The 12835-nt window shown below is 42.8% G+C and overlaps 1 protein-coding gene across 1 annotated transcript in view; it reads left to right on the top strand.

Moving 5' to 3' along the window:
• Positions 1-323: 323 nt before the first annotated feature.
• RANGAP1 (Ran GTPase activating protein 1) overlaps positions 324-12835 on the top strand; it is a 19868-nt gene continuing 7356 nt past the window's right edge. The window contains exons 1-13 of the mRNA XM_009290010.1: positions 324-435; positions 1690-1817; positions 2750-2809; positions 3485-3664; positions 5135-5269; positions 6471-6629; positions 6819-6932; positions 8469-8568; positions 9306-9390; positions 9807-9963; positions 10461-10574; positions 10922-11024; positions 11773-11861. Coding sequence (XP_009288285.1) covers positions 324-435; positions 1690-1817; positions 2750-2809; positions 3485-3664; positions 5135-5269; positions 6471-6629; positions 6819-6932; positions 8469-8568; positions 9306-9390; positions 9807-9963; positions 10461-10574; positions 10922-11024; positions 11773-11861 — 1536 coding nt within the window. The remainder of the gene's footprint in view (positions 436-1689; positions 1818-2749; positions 2810-3484; positions 3665-5134; positions 5270-6470; positions 6630-6818; positions 6933-8468; positions 8569-9305; positions 9391-9806; positions 9964-10460; positions 10575-10921; positions 11025-11772; positions 11862-12835) is intronic.

The following is a 12835-nucleotide window of genomic DNA, read 5'->3' as shown; positions in this document are numbered from 1 at the left end:
TGTGGCCTTAATCCATAATTTTAGCTACTGGTTATTTATGAAGTGTAACAACTCCGTCAAAACCCAAGTCTTGTCAGTATTGGAAGAATCAACACCATCTCACTGGCTGGTTTTGGAATATTAATCTAGCCTAGCTGCCATAAGTAAGCTATGGGGAAAACACTAATGACACTGAAAACTCAATTCGATATCTCAGGAACAAAAAACACATTAGTGTTCAAATAAATATGATTATTCATACAGATTATGTATTGTAGTTTGCTTTTTTTTATGTTGACAATTTCTTTTAATTGACAGCTCTTAACATTTGGAAAAGCAGAAAAATGGCATCGGAAGACATCACTAAGCTTGCGGAGTCACTTGCCAAAACCAAAGTGGGTGGCGGACAGTTGAGCTTCAAAGGCCAGAGCCTTAAACTCAATACAGCTGAAGATGGTAAGAGAAAATACCCTTGTGTTTGGGAAGTGTCTCCCTGAAATTCTAAAGTCTTGTGGTAAACCTCCTGCCAATCCTGCACGGACAAGTTGTCATAATATTAGCTGTGATGCAAGGGTCATTCAGCTACAGCTGTTTCTGATAGAGACGTTTCCTTCCCTTCTTGTACCCTGCTTTGACCTGGTGCCCTGGCAGTGCTACAGCTGTCGGAATTGGGGTTTGGCTCCCTGGTGTGTAATTCTTGTTTTCTTGGTGTTCTCTCCAAGTGCTTTTGACAGTCACTGTGCGTTAGAAGTCAGTGCTCCTTTTAGAAACAGTAAGCAAGTGGATGACAGCTCTTGGAACAAGTAGGTACTTCAAAGACCTGCACAGAGGAATGGGCTGATATGTTAGTCTGCTGCAATAGTCCAGTTTCTTCCCAAATTCTGACCAATTTGTTAGACTCCTGTTGGTTTTTTTTCTGGAATCTCTCTCTTGCTGGTGTATGTGTGTTTCCCGATTACAAATGTCTTGCAGTGGCTGCTAATGTAGTAAATATCTGGAGAATATGTATATATTCTTAGATCAACATTTCTGCCACACCAAGAAACAGCACGTTCTTTAGAGAGGTTATTTGCTATAGTGTGTAGCTTTTTTACCAATTCCAAAGGTGATGCCTTTTTTTATATGCCATTTTAGTAGTGCAAAGCCACTGAACTTGTGGGGAAAGGCTTTGGAGCTTGGGAATGGTAACAAGTGCCCATTGACAGGAGAGAGCCTGCAGCCTGCTCCTGTGTCTTGCATAGGGTAACTCTAGAGTTAAATTGTTCCACCCTGACATGTTTGTTAAACTGGCATCTACTTTTGCCAATCAGTGGGAGCTTCTGCCTGTTGATGTGGCACCAATTCCCACCAACTTTTAGCTTAGTCCTTGCATCTTTGTAGGCACATACACTCTAGCTTCTAAACCATGTGCTGAATGGCAGAGGAATCTTACTTAGGAAGTAAGGAAACTTACTTTTACAAATAGGAGGATGGCTATCAGAGAATAGAACTAGAAATAAATTATGAAAAGGCAGGGAGGGGAATGGAGAATGTTCTCTCTAGTGACCTGATACTTTAGCTCTGTTCCCATTGCTGTTTCAGGATTCTTTCAGATAATGTTGTTCAGCTGTTTTCGCTAAGGGTAGAATTGAGCAAGTATTGCTGCATCAGTGTTACTGTGGTACCTAAGATGATAGTTAAAAGGCCGGTTAGACTATCTGCTTTTTGCAGCTGAAGGAGTGATCAAGCAAATTGAGGAATTTGATGGCCTGGAAGCCTTGCGCCTGGAAGGCAACACAGTGGGTGTGGAGGCAGCAAAGGTCATTGCCAAAGCCTTGGAGAAGAAATCAGAGCTCAAGGTGAGATCCTCAAGTGCGTGGTGGTGAAGGGGAAGAAGTCATGTAGAAATACTGAAGGCCTGTCTATGCTCTTCCTGCAGTAGCCTGCCTTGAGTTAGCCCCAAAGCTTGCTTGGTGGTTCTTCCAGTAGGAAGAACAACCATATGAAAATATGGCAGAGCTTGGGGACTTTGGGATAATGGGAGCACTTTCTGCATTCCTAACTGTTCCTGTTCAGAAGGCTGCCAATCGTAAAGCTGGGAAGCTCTGCAAGGAAGAGCCTCTCTGCAGAGGCAGCATCTGTAAACAAAGAACTGAGGCAACAAAACTTAAGTTCTAATGGAAAAGCTGGGTCATATCTTCTGGAGAATGATCAGATCTTCTGAAGAATGAATCTTCAGAGAATGCCTGAATAGGGAAGAAATAATGGAGGAAATGCACCAGGAGGTTTTTCCATATCCAAGCTATGTTTCCCTACTACTGTTCTAGCCTAATGTTAGGAGGATGCTGTGCTGCTAGAGCCACTGTCCTTTGCAGGAGAGGAGCATGAAACATTGATTCAGGTTAATCACCCAAGCGTGGCTTTTCAAGCAAGTTCAGATTGTTGAGCTCCATACCTTAGTAAAATCTGCATTTCTAATGTATCCTTCAGTTTCCTGCTGCTTTTTCCTGTGGTAATTTTCTCAGCAGAAACGAATTCCAGCCTGAATGCAAGCAAGAATTCTTGTATAACGTTATTTACAATGTACATTTCAGTGGCTTTATGTCCTTGCAAGTAATTGTAACGTTAGTTCTCGTAGCTCTTTAGTACAATCAAATGACAAGTCCAAGGGAAGGCAGACAGTATTAAGCTGTCCCCAGTGATGTCATGCAACTTGTATGTATAAACCTCTGTACAACTGTGTTGTCCTAAATATTTTTAATGGTTTCTATCTGTATGGCTCTTATTTTAGAGGTGTCATTGGAGTGACATGTTCACAGGGAGACTAAGGTCTGAGATCCCTCCTGCATTGGTAAGTAAAAACTAGATCTGAGACTTCTGACTAACATAACTTTTTTTCTCACCTGTCATGCTTTTTGTGGGAGTATGTTTTTTAGCACAGAGCTGATCTTTCTCTACGCTGTTAACACTAAGTGTCTCAGAATAGGTGAGTGATTCTTTTTTGCTCCTTCTGTATGAGGTGGAGAAGAGTTGATAAAAGGCCAAATGCAAGTCCATGCTAGTGAAGAAGCTTGTCACTGGGGAAAACATCCTCATGATCCCATAGATGATAGAATGGGAATTAAGCTTTCTAAGTAAAAGCATATGGCCATCTCTTCCAAGAGCATTACAGAGCTCCCCACCTCCTTGAGTCCTGTGAAGCAAGAACATGATAAACTCAACAGAATGAAAACAATATTTCTTTTAGCAGTGTAGAGGGGGGAACTCACTTTGAAAAATGTGTATTTGACCTAAAGGGATGGGATAACTTCTTGGTAACTGCCGTATAGTTTTCTTTAGCTTAATTTGCACAACTTCTTCTCTGGCTTTAGCTGTAAAGTTTTATTTCCCCATGCAGCTTTGCTGAATGTCTTTGAAGTGGAAATTTTTTGTAGCATCACTGTCATACCTAGCCACTGCAGTGATGCTGTCACTAAAAGTCAATCCACTCCCTCCCTCCCTCCCACTGCCATCTGTTTCCTTACAGATCTCTTTGGGGGATGCACTCATCACTGCTGGAGCCCAGCTGGTGGAGCTAGACCTGAGTGACAATGCCTTTGGGCCAGACGGTGTGCGTGGCTTTGAGGCACTGCTGAAGAGCCCTGCATGCTACACCCTACAGGAACTCAAGCTCAATAACTGTGGCATGGGCATTGGTGGTGGCAAGGTAAGGGTTGTCTCCTTTTTGGGAATGAGGTCAGAGCCAGGACTTGGCTTCAGACTGCCCACGGTGTGCGTGGCTTTGAGGCACTGCTGAAGAGCCCTGCATGCTACACCCTACAGGAACTCAAGCTCAATAACTGTGGCATGGGCATTGGTGGTGGCAAGGTAAGGGTTGTCTCCTTTTTGGGAATGAGGTCAGAGCCAGGACTTGGCTTCAGACTGCCCTACACAGAATCACAGAATGGTTGAGGTTGGAAGGGTTCTTTGGCGATCGTCTAGTTCAAGTTCCCTGCTCGGGGCAACTAGACCAGGTTGCTCAGGGCTGTGTCTAGTCAGATTTTGAATATCTCAAAGGATGGAGACTTCACAGGCTCCCTGGATAGTCTATCCCAGTGTTTAACAACCCTCACAGTAAAAAAGCGGTTTTTGTGTTTAAATGGAATTTTCTCTGCATTGGTTTGTGTGCATTTGTGTCTGGCTCTGCCTTCTTTACGCCACCTTCTCCCCCCATCCTGTTATTCTGGCTGTTCTTACACATGGATAAGATCTCCCCCAGAGCCTTCTCTTCTCCAGCCTTTACAATCCCAGCTCTCAGCACTCTTCCAGTATGTAAGATCCTCCAATTCCTTAATCATCCTTGGGGCCCTTTGCTGGACTCACCCCAGTATGTCCATGTAGGAGCCTGGAACTGGACACCATACTCAGATGCATTTCACAGGGCTGAGTAGAGGAGACTGATCACTTCCCTTGACCTGCTGACAATGCTTTTCCCAAGGCAGCCCAGTAGACGTTCTTTGCTGCAAGCACATATTGCTAGCTCATAGTCAACTTCTCACCCACTAGGACCCCCAGGTTCTTTTCTGCCAAGCTATTTTGCTGCCAGTTGACCCCCAGCTTATGCTGGTACATGGGGTGATTCCTCCCCATTTGCAGGACTTCGCATTTCCCTTTAAACTTAATGAGATTCTTGTTGGCCCATTTCTCCAGTCTCAAGATCCCTTCCCTCTACATGTTTTCATGGATAAATTTCTGAAGTATGAAAAGCTCATCTGTTTTTCCAGGGTAGGAAAACAGTTCTATCCTAAACATTAGATTCCATGTCAAGAGAGCTAGTAGCCTTGGATTTGAGAGAACAGTATTACCAGGCCTAGCACTAAAGGGATGCCTGTTGGATGAAGCAGAAAACTGGGACTAACTGTCGTTATCACTAAGACCCTATATGTTTGCCTGTTTAAGAATCAAATGTTCTTCATGGGGTCAATGTGTTCTAGTGTTGCAAAACTATCACTTCTGGCCTAAGACTGTAGTGTGCAAGTGTTGTAGTTACAGACAGTTTTATTGTACGCCCTACTGTAGAAGCAGGTACATTTCAGTGGTGATCGAAGTACTTCTTGCGAGCTGGATATACGAAACACACTTGGATTCCTTCAGAATTAGATGCTGAGGTAGTATAAACTGCTTGTTTTATCTTTAGATATTGGCAGCTGCTCTGAAAGAGTGTCACAGGAAATCAAGTGCCCAGGGCAAGCCTCTTGCTTTGAAAATATTTGTGGCTGGTAGAAACCGTCTGGAGAATGATGGTGCCACTGCCCTGGCTGAAGCCTTTGGGGTAAGTACCAAACCAGAGCTTCTTGACAGCAAATTGGAGCGAGGCGTGCTTAAGTGCTAATGTTAAAGATAATGCACACAGCTTGCCTCAGCTTGGAGGCAGTGGCTGGTTGTTGGTTCACTAAAGTAGTGATGTTGTTTGCTGCTGAAACTGGAGTCTTCAACAAGTGCAATCAGAATTGATGACTGAATGTTTCTGTGACCTAAGTTTCCAAACACATAACTAGTGGCTGTGTAAAGTAGTTGCTTGAGGGCATCTCCTGAGTAATTTAATAGTAGTCCTATTCCTTCTCCTCCCTCTGTGCTAATGGAGGTTACCTGGCACTGGGGTAGCTGTACCAGCTGACCTCTTGAGTGCTTCTTTGCCTACATGTTCAATCATCTGGCAAAAGCAACCTAGTGTTTTCACTAGTATCATCCTGTGAGGGCTCTAAATGCTGCCTAGCTTTCTCTAGCTGTCACTGGCCAACTTGCACTTTTGTTGGAGGAAGAGAATTCATTGTGGTTGGGGTCACCTAACTCCCTTTTCTTTCCTCCATTGCTGCTAAAAGTGACTTCTGGATTATAATGCGTATTGAGAGATATATTAACAATGATATTGCAGATTATAAGTTGTTCTTTTTGTAAAGAGCTGTCTGGATGTGATTTTGACTAATCAGTGATCATGGCAAAAATAAGACTTCTTAAATACTTGAGAGGCACATAACAGAGTGATTCATGAGGAATTCAGACTGAATGACACTACCAAAATGGGATTCATTACTGTGTTTTGTGACATGCTGTTTAGTCCATAAACAGTGTTCATACTAATTTTCTTACAGGTTTGCTTCTGCAGTCAGGGCAAAACATAGATCTTAGAAAAATACTTACCGTATCCGGTGATGTTGCTTGGTCTGTTTCAGTGTTGTTGAACCACAGGTGAAGAACTCTTGTTTTAAGGTATCTAGAGCAGGCTCGCTAGGAGGATGCTACTTGTGACTCTTAGAATCAGGGCTTTGTGTTAATCTGACACTTGCCATGAGCCTGCAATTTCACTTAGATTTGTGACAAAATTACTGGTAAATAATTCTATGTAGAAGAACTAATGGAGTTTTGACTTGGAGGAAAACAATTTTAAGCAAATCCTAAGAAGTGGAGCACTGTACTCTTCAGTTGAAGTACGTCTCCTAAACAGCTTTTTTTTCATCTGCATCCTTTTCCAGATCATTGGGACTCTAGAAGAGGTCCATATGCCACAGAATGGAATTAACCATCCTGGCATCACGGCACTGGCCCAGGCCTTTGCTATCAACCCACTGCTTAAGGTTATAAACTTGAATGACAACACCTTCACAGAGAAAGGAGCTGTGGCCATGGCAGAGGTGAGTTATTCTAAGCAGTTGCTTTGGGTTTGTCTTCTGCCTCCCAGTCTCCTCAAGTATAGTTAGCATTAGCACATCTGTGTTGGTGGAGCCACATGCCGTGCTGCAGGGGGAAAGATGACCTTCCAGGAATGATAGGACGTTCATTTACTTGCATGTCTGTACTTTCAAATTTGTGCTGTCTTGCAGACGCTGAAGGCGCTTCGGCAGATTGAAGTGATCAACTTTGGAGACTGCCTGGTGCGTTCGAAGGGTGCTGTTGCTATTGCTGATGCTGTTAAAGAAGGGCTTCATAAATTAAAGGTATTGTCGTCTTGCTGTTCAGCTTTGAATCTCTTTAGAAAATGCCTAGTTTCCCATTTCCAGTTTTTCTGTCCGTTCTCACACCACTACCGATTATTTTAAAGTGGGATTCACTTCAGTGCAGGCTCTGTGCTCACAACTCAAAAGCAATAAGCTTTATTGTAGATCACTGGGATCACTACATCCAGCTAAAGCTATTCTACATGGAGGTGTACCAGTGATCTGTTTAGACTCCGCTTGATGTTTTTGAAGCTGTTGGTTCAACTCAGCATGTGTTATTCAAGAAATCTGATAATGGAAGTACCTGCTTTTAGAACCTCTCAGAGGGTCATGAGCAGGGACTGAGACATTCCTCTTCATGAACAGCTTGTAATCTCTTCAGCATTTCAGAGTTCACACAGTTAATGCTTTTTCTTTGTTAGGGCATGTATCAAAGGTCCAAATATTTTTAGGTTTTTGGCAATACCACAGCCTTCTACATCAGTATTTGCACAGGACTTGCATTTGACAACATTCTAGACAGGCCTAAGTCCAGTCAGTAATGTAAGTAAACTAGAATCTCTAGAAACACCTGCCATGGGTCACAACTGCACCAGGACAGATGCTGAACACATAATTCCTAATCTTGCAAGCTTACAGTCAAAGCCAAAAATTCAGCTGAGTGCTAGTATTTATTTACGTATATGAACCTGGTACAGAAAGAAGTAGGTGCTTTGTGGTGTGAGATCCTTTGCTCAGGCTTCTGCTGGTTCTGCTGAAACTTATGTCTAAGTCTCTCAGGAAAAAAGTAAGGATTCTGATGGAGGTATTGAGATGAACAGCCAGAAGTTAAAACCTTTTTTCTAGAGCAGAAGTGGTTAAGGGAGGGTAGCATGAAGCAATCGTAGTTGATTCATTCTGTTCAAGGACTGCTTCCCTTTTGCTGTTAATATTAAATCTCTTCTCAGGAAAGGATTGAGCACAATGTGGAATGGTGGGGAGTGGTGCCTGGCTGTTGAATAACTTTACTCTTAGTAGTCTGTCCACAGTTTCTCTGCTGGCTGTGTTTATCAGAAGTAGTACCACTCATAGTTTGTCTTTTGAAGGCCTTAACTTGCAATATAAGTGTTCCAAAGCAAATGTGCAGTCCGTTTAGTGTAGTAGCTACCCTTCTTCAGTAAGACTTACTGGTGTGTGAATTCCCGAATGCTCTTGTGACTCTTGAATAAGTGAAGATCTCCAGTCAGCTGATTGCTAGGGACTGAAATGTCTGCTGCCTTTTAAGTGAGCAGTCAGGATGGTCTGGTCTCTGTGGCTATTCTAGTAAAGTGGTTACCTCAGTAGTGCTGCCCTTAACAATAGTATGTTTCAAAATGCCCCTTTTAGGTATATGAAGTAGGAGTATCTGTCAGGTTTTATTTCCAATTAAAAATACTTTTTTTTGCTAAGAGTCTCTTCAAATGAGGTTCTTTCCAGAACACTTGTGAGCACATGAAGCTTATGGAGATGAGAGATGTTAATAGGAATTCTGCAAACAAATGTCCTTCTGCTTCTTAGGAACTGAATTTGTCCTTCTGTGAGATCAAACGAGATGCTGCTCTGACTGTTGCTGAAGCTATTGAAGATAAGGCAGAGTTGGAGAAGTTGGATCTCAATGGTATGTCAGTTTGCTAGATCAAAGTATGTCTAGTCTGATCCCAACTAGAAACCGGTAGGAAGAATGTTGACAGTACCGCATGTTCTAGTCTTGCAATTGTCAACATTTAAAAAAATGGTACTCTGAGAGTAATTGAACTTGGATGACCTCAGGACAGGATGCAGTTATATTCTGAAAGTTTTCTTAAGCGATATACTCAGTTAATTGTTGAAGTTAAGCAGTTTCAGTACATCTCGTAAGGTGGAAAGATTAAATTGATACCTATACCTGTTTTCAGTAAAACTTTAATTGTTCATTGTGATCTCAGATATTTCATACTTGCAAACAAAAAGCTCTGTGCACATCTCTGCAGAAGAGTGGGAGAAGTTTGACCAGTGTCAGCTTTTGCTGTTCATACCTTGGGTCACTGCATTTCAGTGGTACTGTGCCGGGTGTCCTTGTTTTAGAATCACTGAGAACAAGAGCTGTTTATAAAACTAGCAGGAAGTCTCTCAAAGACACTCTGAAAAATTATGGGGTTTGTTTGTCTCCAACCATTGTGTAATGCTGCTGAAACTTGTTTAACAACTGTTTGATTCTGATAACTGAGGGCTGCATTGCTACCTCTAAGGTGTGTAGAAATGACTGATACCTCTTCAATTTCAGAAATAAGAGGTAAACAAGAATCTATAGCAAAATCCTCAAGAACAAACTTGTGTGCATCTGTTAAGTCTAATCCCTTTCCCCTATCAACCTAGGTAACTGTCTGGGAGAAGAGGGATGTGAGCAACTCCAGGAGATCCTTGAAGGCTTCAATATGGCAGCTGTGCTGGGATCTTTGAGGTAGGCAGGGTACCAGAGTTTAAATCAGAAATTTTCTGACAATTTTCATCAATGCTTTCATTCACCTATCTGTTTTAAAACAAAGAACTGTAACATTGCGGACGGAAGTTGGTTTCAGTGTGCAGTGTGGAGCACCATTAGGGGATTCCATAAGCAGGATAAGCCTTATGTCTCGTTTTCATCGATGGACTTGTCTTAGTCTTAGTTGTTGATTGCATTCCTCGCTCTTTGCTTGCCATTGTCAACTAGGCGACTGAAGCCTGAGTGTCCTCTTAATCTGTTGTAGATGGAGATGTACTTCTTGCCGTAGGACTTGAGGGGAGGCTGCTTTTTTGTTCTTGAAAAAATGTTTTGAGTTGCAGTGTACAGGAATTGCAAGTGTGTAGTTAATGTAATATGTAACTTTCAAACCTTAGTGATGATGAAGGGGAGGAGGAGGAGGATGAAGAGGAGGAGGAGGATGAAGATGAGGAGGAGGAGGAAGAGGAGGAGGAGGAAGAACAGCAACAGCTGAAGGAGAGAGGACAGGGAGAACAGGAGTCACTGACTCCTAAGAAGATAATTGATTCACAGGTAAGCTTACTTCCAGATGTATTCCTGTTTCCTCAGCTGGAGGGAGAGTAAAAGAAGAAATGAGATCTGGAGTGAGTCTGAACTTGGAGTGCTGGCAGGCATTCACATTCCTGCGTGGGCTGGCACTGTAGTAACAGTCAGGGAGATAACATGCAGGAAATAAAGAAAATGGATGACTTGGAAACATGTTTTGTTAAAGTGTGCATGTGCACACATGCATGGAGGGAGAGGATGAGTAGCAGTTGTAACAAACATGGGTAGAAAAAGTCTTCCCATGTTCAGAAAATGGTGGGAACCTTGTACATGCAAAGCCATGTAGTTGTGCTAGCATATTCTGGCTATTCCAACTCTGGGCTCATTCCAGCCTCAAATAGTTTTCAAATAGAACAAATCCTGACCTGATGTACCTGTGTCCTGACCTGTCCTATGTGCCTTTGCTGCTGAACCAATTTATTTACTTCCAAGAATAGACTTGAGATGGATTCTGCCTGTTTCAGGATTCAACTCCAGTGCCGTCTCCTCCTGTGGACATTGCCACGTTCCTTGCTTTCCCATCACCAGAGAAGCTGCTGCGACTAGGACCAAAGTGCTCTGTGCTGATAGCTCAGCAGGTAGGTGAGCCGGTGGTCTTCTGTGCTTGATTCTCTCTCAGAATCATTTAATCCCCAGAGGTGGTAACTTTCTCTCTTGAGACTTAGATTTGCATCTTCTCCCCAGTGATCCTGAGGAACCTCACGGAAGCAGATGATGCAGTTAACGCTTATACTGGCACCAGAGCTTCTACATAGAGTAACTTTGTTTCACAGTGTTGCTTATGCCTTGTGATATTGCCAAGGCAAAACCGATGTCAGTCAGCTGAAGGCTGTAATTTTGTCACAGCCCTAGCAGAGACCCATCTTCTGTAGCTGGTGAGCAGTGAACTGAATGGCCCCTGATTTTTTTTTTTCTTGTCTTTCAGACAGATACATCTGATGTAGAGAAAGTAGTTACAACTCTCCTAAGGATATCCTCGGTCTTCAAAGATGAAGCTCCAGTGAAAACAGCAGTGCATGAAACAACAGGTGACTGGGCCTTTCTCCACTTCATGGTGTGACCTGCTTCAGTGTCAAGGACACCAGTGTGATGCAGAGGAAGGCCCCTGTGGGCCAGGCCATTGGACTGTTTTGTCCCTTGCAGCAGGAAACCCCAGATAACAAAGTGCCAAGCTGTGCCATGCTGTTGTATGGAGTGAAAGTAAAGATTCGTTCTGAACTTAGCGTATCTTGTGCTTCCAGAATATTGGTCCTGAGGGAAAACAGTTGAACAAGTTTTCTCATTGTGTTCTCATTCCTTTTGGTTTCAAATGAAAGGTGAATTCTTGCTGGCCTTCAAAATTTTAAGGCTCTAACTCTTGCTGCTCTACTTCATCTGATCATATTTATATACATGTATGCATATAGCAGGCATGTTCAAATGCATTGAGTAGAGCATTTTGTGATGCATAGGACTGAGGTCAAATTACATCTGAAGCTTGGCAATATGTGAATTTTGGGGTTTTTTTCAATTTTTTTTTTTTGTTGCTGGTTGGGTGTTTTTTCCTCTTCCTTTGTATCAAGCCTTATACCTAAGGACTGGGTTTTATCTGTCTTGCTGTTTCAGAGGTTATACCTAGTCCCTGCGGAGACAGCTGGAATCTTAGCAGATATTACCTCCCCAAACTCCTTTAACAGCTGATATCCCCTGAGGTCCTGTATGATCAATCTTGATCTTAAAATCTGTAACAGCATCCCTTTCTGTATTGTTTAATATGATGCATTTATTTCTTTTTAGATGCCTTGATGAGAAAAGCCTTCACTTCTGCCACATTTAATTCAGATGCATTCATCACAAGCCTCTTGATCCACATGGGGCTACTTAAGGTGAGGAAGCAGGAAAGAGTTAAGTTATGGTCTGTTTAGGCTGTTGAAGACCAGACTGGCTGGGTTTTGGGTAATTATGTTGCCATGGAAGCAGCTGGGTGCCTGTGCATGCCTGATGCCCAGGGACAATGGAAGTCTGCAGGTCCAGCAGAAATTGCAAATTGCAAGGTTGCGTTAGGATGAAGGAGGTGTCAGCTCTTTGTCCCTTTTCTGCTTAATGGGCTCTGCATTCTCAGTCATCCCCTAAAGGTAGGGAGGGTCAGGTAAGGAAATAGTGCTGCCGCTGGACTATGGTGTCTATAAAAAGCCATGTCCAGGAGTCTAATCTACAATATTATTAGTTAATGTGGTCCTTTCAGGCATTTCTTAATAGCGTGGCTCAAAAACATATATCCAACTACTCATGCTAGATCAGTAGCATTCAACTTCATGCTTTGAAGTATCTGCCAAATACTAGTGTTAAATATGTAGTTACAGGGATTAAACTTCCTTGTGAGAAAAGATGGAGGGGCAGTAGGAAACCTACAAATTGCATTAGAATACCTGTAGCTTTACTTTCAGTGAGATGACTGGGGAGAGGTTCTGTCTGCAAACGTAAGAAGCACCTTTGCCTACTTGTGCTACAAGGGTTAATGTTTCTCACTGCCTCATGACCTAGAAGCTGAGAATGGAAACTTGGACCAAGACAATTCTAAACCACAGAATAGCCATAATCTATGTTATAGCAGCCTGGTCTTAATTAGGTTTATGGATTTCCTTCTGGTAATATCCAGCTTGGGGTACAGACAGCTGTTGACATGCTTGGATACATCTTATAGAATAGAATCATAGAGTAGTTTGGGTTGGAAGGGACCTCTAAAAGTCATCTAGTCCAACCCCCCCTGCCGTGGGCAGAGACATCTTCAACTAGATCAGGTTGCTCAGAGCCCCATCCAACCTGACCTTGAATGTTTCCAGGGATGGGGCATCCACCA

Source organism: Aptenodytes forsteri, unplaced genomic scaffold (assembly GCF_000699145.1).
Source record: "Aptenodytes forsteri isolate BGI_AS27 unplaced genomic scaffold, ASM69914v1 Scaffold284, whole genome shotgun sequence".
Classification (NCBI taxonomy): Eukaryota; Metazoa; Chordata; class Aves; order Sphenisciformes; family Spheniscidae; genus Aptenodytes; species Aptenodytes forsteri.
Note: the sequence above shows the minus strand (reverse complement) of the source record. Positions and strands in the feature narration are given on the sequence as shown.